This window comes from Nelumbo lutea, chromosome 1, assembly GCF_056320005.1.
Source record: "Nelumbo lutea isolate HS-2025 chromosome 1, American lotus-T2T, whole genome shotgun sequence".
NCBI classification, from domain to species: Eukaryota; Viridiplantae; Streptophyta; class Magnoliopsida; order Proteales; family Nelumbonaceae; genus Nelumbo; species Nelumbo lutea.
The window spans coordinates 181284073-181291631 of NC_142684.1; the positions used below are offsets into that span (position 1 = coordinate 181284073).

At 36.7% G+C, this 7559-nt stretch overlaps 1 protein-coding gene across 1 annotated transcript; it reads left to right on the forward strand.

Annotated features, from left to right (window-relative positions):
• Positions 1-4322: 4322 nt before the first annotated feature.
• LOC148879617 (putative xyloglucan endotransglucosylase/hydrolase protein 30) lies at positions 4323-7268 on the forward strand. The gene is made up of 4 exons (XM_088961202.1): positions 4323-4701; positions 4867-4967; positions 5299-5507; positions 6619-7268. The coding sequence occupies exons 1-4, from the start codon at positions 4491-4493 to the stop codon at positions 7136-7138; spliced, it is 1041 nt and encodes a 346-aa protein (XP_088817328.1). The 5' UTR covers positions 4323-4490; the 3' UTR covers positions 7139-7268.
• The last annotated feature ends 291 nt before the right edge of the window (positions 7269-7559 follow it).

Sequence of the window (7559 nt, forward strand, 5' to 3'; positions counted from 1 at the left end):
TGATGATTATTTTATTGAAACTTTCCATAAAAAAAAGCAGGTGATGCGGCGAAACACGTGGCTACTATTACAGCAATTCAGGATCAAAGTATCAACAAGTATCATACCCATACTATACATATCGATTTATGAGGTTGTTGATATATGAAATATGAGGTTCTGGTAGGGGTTTAAACGGATTGAATTTAATCCGAATTGGAATTTGATTAAAAATTTTAATACTTGATTTCTATATGATATCCAATGAATACTTAAAATTAATAATTCCAATTCAAATTTGATTTGAGTTTGATTGATTAATTATTTATATAATTTAATTGTGATATATAAAATATAAAACATATATATTTTATATATAATATATAAAAATCAAATAAACGATCAAATTTAGATATTTATCAAATCAAATTAAGTTATTTTTAAATTCGACCAATTATAATATTTAAATTATCCAAATTTATTTTATTATATCGAATCTCAAATTTAAAATTGGATTTTTCAACATCATTAACACCCTTAGAAATTAAGAATTATGGCGATCTCTAAACGTTAATATCCTTCTAGAGAGACTTATTCTGAATTAGGTTGACATGTGGAACTTCTTAAAGCAAGGAGAATGATGCTTTGACACGCTCAATGCATAAAAATAAAATAAAATAAAAAGAAGAAAATTTAGTATCAAGCTTCCAGCATATCGATACTTTGAATGATGGTAGCAGACATGTGCCGTATCTTAAATGCTTATCATTGAAGGGTGTCAAAGGGGAAAAAAATATTAACATTATACACTTGTTCTTTACAAGGTCATGCTTTTAAAATCGGGTCGGATCGGAAAAAATGGAAAATTAATCATTTGATTGGTTCCGTTTTATCTTAAAATCATTTTTTGGTTAAAAACTATTTATTTGGCCAGTAAACTGCTGATTTAGGCAACTGAACTGTCAATCAAACAATAGTTTTGACCGTTTTTTGTTTTTTAATTTTTAATTTTTTGTCAAAGCAAGCCGTCCATTTAGACCGTTCAACTGGACCCAGAACGGTTCTCTGTTCAGTCTGATTTTAAAAACTTAGGTCAAAGCCTCTATTTAAGGAACAAAAAAATGAAAAAGAAATTCTAGCATTTAGGAGATGATTTTATTGTGATTTGATTTTTCATTGAACGTACTAAGAAGTTAATCAAATCAATCGCATTAAAGTTGATTTGAGTATTGTGTTTTTACTAAATTATCTTGGGTTCAAGTTTTATATAAGTTATTTTCGATTCATTTTGTTTATGGAAAACAAATGCCACTTTTAATACATTTTATTAATAGTAAATAATATTTTAATTAATTTAATTTATTTTATTTATACTATTCAATTTCCAATTGTAATTCGAAGTTGATTTAAATTTAAATAAATAAATCAAATTTAGTTTTATCTATAACCGATTCAATTCAATCCATTTGCAGCCCTATTTCTTAACAACCATAAACGACTTCATTTTATTTGTCATCCAAACACCTTCTTAATTAAGCTGGGGTTTGGTAACTGCTGAAAGAAATAAGAGTTAGAATATAGAATGCTTGAAACTTTCCAAATTAAATAAAAAAATAGAATGCTTGAAATCGTTCAGCTTTTCAGCAACTTGAGATCTACTTAACTGTTGAATGACGAAGCATTATAAGCATTATAAGCATTATTAGGTTGGGATGATTATTTTATTTCTAATTTTTATATTCCAATAATACATTTAATTTAAATCTATTTTTAATAATTTAGAATGATAAGTCAAAAACCTCTCCTCTCACTAATACAAACAATTTCATTTGGTTTGTCATCAAATCATACCACCATTGACTATTTTTCTCAATGAGCCAATGGGCCGCCTATTCTCCATCTTCGACCACTAATACTGTGTTTGGTTTGAAGGAAAAAGTAGGAAAAGGAAGGGAAATGTAAGAAAATCTTTACAAATCTGTATAAAATTTTTAACGTTTTCTTTCATTTCCTTATTTTTTCTTTTAAATTATAACCAAATGAAAATCATGGAATACGGGTGTAAACGGATTAAATTAGAATCAGATAAGGTAATATCCGAATTCGAATTCAATTAGAAAACCCGATATCTGACGGATATTGAAAATTAATATCCGAATTCGAATCTAATTAAATATTTGAATGTTCGATTCGAATTTGATTAGTTAATTAATTTAGATAATTAATAAATATTTTATTGATATAAAGTATATAAATATATAAATTATTTATATAACTTAATTATTATATATAAATTATATAAAATATTATATATATTATATATAAGAATTAAATAATCGGTTGAATTTGGATATTTATCGAATCGAATCCGATTAACAATTTGGTATGAATAGGATATCCGAATTTGACCGATTAAATATTCAAATTATCCGAATTCAATTCGATTATATCGAATATCGAATTCAAAATCGAATTTTTGAATATCGTTTATACCCCTACATGGAATCATACTCACTATTATTCTATCGACTTGAATTCGACTTGGATAAATAGAGGGATACACCCACTTATAATCACTTTTTAATGTTAATTAATATGTCGGGTTTAGTATGAGCCCATCACAATTCACAACCCAAACCAACTCAGAACTCGATTGGGCCAACCAGTTGGGTCAGTGCAGGTTTGTCATTTAAGTAAACCTATTGGACATCCCTGAGGCTGAGTAGGGTGCTCATGGTTCAGTTAGGCCTATTTTTTAGACCAAACCAGTACTACCAATTTATGGAAAACTGGTAACCAAAATCGAACTAAAGTTGATCAATTAACCAATTGACTGGTTCAATTAATTGGCAATTTCGGTTCATTGGTTTTTCGGTCTTTTTATTTTTATAATATATTATTAAACATATAGTAAAAAACTAAAAAAATATAATATTATATTTTAAATAATAAATAATATTATATATATATATATATATAATGCAAAGTGCAAGTGTGAAGCCCATATCCATGACGGCTGGCTGCAAATAATATACCGTATATACCGTGAGTGGAGGCTGCCAGATGACACCATAACCACCGTAGGATTGTAATCAGATCAGACAAGGTTTGGAATTAACAAATAACAAATATTCAATATCCTATCCCTATCCCATTATCTCTCTCTCTCTTGCTTCTTCGGTCCTTATCCAGAGCCAGAGCCATCTCTCTCCCACTCCACGACAAAAGATGTCGCCAACCCTGCCCCAGCGTGTGCTCCACCAGCAGAATTTTGGAATATACGCTCCAACCCAACCTACATGACACGTGGGTGACAGCTCCATTGACCGCGACACGTGTACTTACCTCCTCGTTCGGGTCCCACCTTCCAAAAGTAATCCTCCACATCACTAAAGACGGCGGAAAGCTACAGATTCTTCGCCTCGTGGTCCCCACCAAGTCACTAGAAGATTAGACAGACCTTGTATGATTTTTTTTTCAATATTTTATTCTGAAGCTTCTTCGTCCGGACTTGGAATGAAATATTGGAATCGTGCAAAGGCAGGAATTAGCACTAACTACTATTCTACTAACTACTCCATTCATCAATAATTAGATTAATTAACCGTGAGCTTAATCAATCCTTAATATAATTAGAGACGTCATTAGGTCCCCAGCTGACAGCTGTCCTGCATGGATTCCCACCGGGACCCACATGTAGCTTCTCCAGCACGTAAGTTAGAGAGGGACTTCTTTGTCAGCTCGGAGAGCTAGTGATAACGAGCTCCACCCACCACCTTGTCAACGGTTCTTTTAACTAACTAACGACGATTCTGCCAGAGTCATCCATTTGACGCCTTCTGCCGTTACACTGAGGTCGAGCGGGCCCCCCTAGCTCTGTGTACGAGGCACACGTGTACAAGTGCAAGACGTTGATACACGGAAGCTATCATGTCTGTAAGAACACAAAATAATTTCCCTCGTAATGAAGAAGTGATGCTGTTGCCAGCGTGGCAGTGTTCACACCTTCGTTGCTATCGGGACGCGGTTTACAGCCAACACAAAGAATGGAATTATGGAAAGAAGCTTTCCTCTTCTATTTTCCGTTATGAGAACAGAGATACGCCCCTCGTTTCGTCCGAAACTACGAAAATACCCCTCTATTTCTTCCAATTACCGAAATTGTAACTTTTCGGGACGTAAGTGAGGGGTATATACGTCAACCAAAATAATAGTCAAAAACTTTAGAACAGGTCCCGATCCTTTTCCAATACGAAACTGACCTTCGCAGCAAGCCCTCCTAAAGAGGGAAATGACCAAAGTTACCCTCACTAAAATATTAGTCGTTGAAAATTAAGAAGGCTGTTTTTGTATAAAATGAAGCCAAGAAGTGAAGTATCAACCCAGAACTCTCGACAAAGCGTCATTTTTTTCGTTACGGGTTTTTCGAGTTGCAGAGGAAGCAGGAGAAGGGATAGAGAGAAGAGGGAAAAAGGAAGAGAGTGAAGGAAAAGAAGAGTAGAACAGAATAGATGGATCGTTTACGTTCTTCTTCTTCTCTATGTAGAAGTAAAGCGTTGTCGTATCTCTGTTTCTTTCTGTGTATCTCTTGCGTCGCAGCAACAGATTTTAATGTTACGACTATTAGGTTTGACGAAGGCTATTCTCCTCTGTTTGGTGATTCGAATGTCATCCGTTCGTCCGACGGCAAGAGCGTCCGTCTCCTGCTCGACCGTTACACAGGTATCACAAATTAATCACTTTTCTGTTTAAACCAGTCCAGAAATTAAGCAAGAAAGTAACAGAGTAAGGAAATTAATAAGGATTAATTTCTCGCTTTTATATATGTTCTTTTGTACGGTAAGCTGGTCGTCGTCACCATTAACGGTTCCGTTGATCGAATATCAGGTTCTGGTTTCATATCGTCGAGCCTCTACAACCATGGATTCTTCAGTGCTAAGATTAAGTTGCCGGCCGATTACACAGCCGGCGTTGTCGTCGCCTTCTACGTAAGCACTTTCTTCTTGAAAAGGGATTAATTTCTACTTTTCATGTTAAAATAGTGGGAAAAAAGTAAAGAACTATTTAATTTCCACCGTCTGATCGGGCTATGGTTCGATCAGGGCTAGTTGTGGGACCAGGTGGGCTCACGTGTACTGACTGGATGGAAAAGGCGATGGATATCGCTGAACAGTGGTAACGGATTCATGTGTGCCCGAGGTTCCATCGAAGTAGAGAGAGAGAGAGAGAGAGAGAGAGAGAGAGAGAGAGAGTGAGTAGTTGTTTCTTTCGTAGTAGTTGATTATATTATCACGATCACGGTGCTGAATGCTGATGCAGACATCCAACGGAGATGTGTTCGAGAAGACGCACGACGAGCTGGATTTCGAGTTCCTTGGAAACATTCATGGCAAAGAGTGGAGGTTCCAGACAAACGTCTACGGCAACGGGAGCACCCACCGTGGGCGAGAAGAGAGGTACTACCTCTGGTTCGACCCGACCCGCGAGTTCCATCGCTATAGCATCCTCTGGACTGCCAACAACATCATGTAAGCATCTCAACCCAAACCTCCCTCTCACACTCTCTCTCTCTCTCTCTCTCTCTTAAAAGTAGACACTTGGCAACCTGCATGCAGAGCTTTGGCTGTGGGACGCAATATGAGATGGGTCCCACATAAGAGATGATAGAACTGTGGATTAGAAACCTTGGGGACTTGTTAGGCTGTTGGGTTTCTAGGGGCTTTAAGTTTTATCCGCCGACCAAACGAGAAGACCTACACGGCTGCACCTACTATATTGAATATTGGTTGAATGTGACTTTCTCCTGAGGCTGAGATTACTGATATTCCTGAAGCAATTGTTTCACCCTCACGTGAATTTCTGCTCTGCATATGGGCTTTAGAAAGTCTTCTGTTTGTATACTTATTCTAGCTTATCCTGCACGTACGTTTAATTGTTAAAAAGGTTAATGGCTCAAGCTGGGGAGACGAGACATAATCACCTAAAGGGATAAACCGACTCGAACGGAAAGTTCAGTAGTCTTGTTTTCATCATTAATGGCAATTTCCAGCTTTGATTGAGTTGGGTTTCCTGGGATTTTGCCTAAGTTCTTAGCTGGGGACAGTTGGGTGTTTATATAGGATGGCTTGTGAATCCAATCCAAGTATATTCTCAAAACGGAAAAATATCTCTTCTTTTGGTAAGAATAGCAAAATAATAATATCTTCTCAACGTTAAATCTTTTGATTCTTGACACTGACTCTCATTAGATTTTATTTAAGCTCCATTTGATCAAGTTTTCAAAAGGTCTGTTGTTAATCCGTGCTTGGTATTGATGGATTAAGCTGTTAATCATCTCTGTTGTAAGTTGCTGAATTCTTAATTGTTAATTGATGAATTGAAATAGTAGTTGGCATGAAACTTCATAAAAGGGAATAGGAAATCCAGCAAACTATGGTTTCTTCTCTCCTTTTTTAGTGATCTAGACCAAACCGGGTCCAACCCAATTCGTAAATAGTTTTGGACCCTGGAATAGCTCTTCTCTTCTCAACTCAAATCCAGAAGTAGAAAGCCTTGAGATGTGGATAATGTCTAAACATCTTTCCTTTTTTATCTAATTTTTAAGTTTTCTTTATTTATGTTATTTTTTATGGGGTCCAGATTCTACGTAGATGATGTTCCAATCCGAGAGGTGGTAAGAAACGACGCAATGGGTGGCGACTACCCATCAAAGCCCATGTCGTTATACGCAACAATATGGGACGCCTCCAACTGGGCAACTTCCGGTGGCAAGTACAAGGTGAACTACGACTACGCTCCCTTTGTTTCCCGCTTCTCCGACCTAGTCCTCCAAGGGTGCCCCTCCGACCCCATCCAGCAGCTCCCCACCGGCAGCTGTGCCGAGAAGGATGCCGAACTGGAGAGTGCAGACTATGCCGTCATCACGCCGAAGCGACGCGCCGCCATGAAGAACTTCAGGCAGAGATACATGTACTACTCTTATTGTTACGATTCATTGCGGTACCCTGTCCCACCACCGGAGTGTGTCACAGTTCCAGCGGAGAAGAGGCGGTTCAAGGATACTGGTAGGCTGAAGTTCGATAGCCACCACCACCGCCACTCAAAGCGGCCCAGACGGGTTCCGGCTGGTTCAGCATCTAACAAACAGGCCGAGATGTAAATGAGGTTGTTGTTATTTGTGGAGATGGTGGTTGTTTTTTTTTTTTCTTTCTCATTGTTTTGTTCTTGTTGATGTGATTGTAAAGAAAAATATATCAATAAGATCTCAATATGATTTTCCCATTATTCAAGAATTGTTCTTTTCTGATACAACCTGCAGCCATTGGTTGAGGCGGTAACCTCAGTCTTCATGTGAAGGCTCGCTTCTTTTTAACCACCCAATTTGCTCCATCATTGTTCAATATATGTGTATCTTAATTATTCGAATTAATAGGTTCATATATGATCATTGACTCATTGTCATTCACTCTTTTTCTGAATTTCTCTTAGATAACCTTTCATCTGAGTAGTTACATTTATTTTAGAGCTTCTATAAAAGGATTCTACCCAAAAAACTATCTAGTGTCTACATCATTCATGCG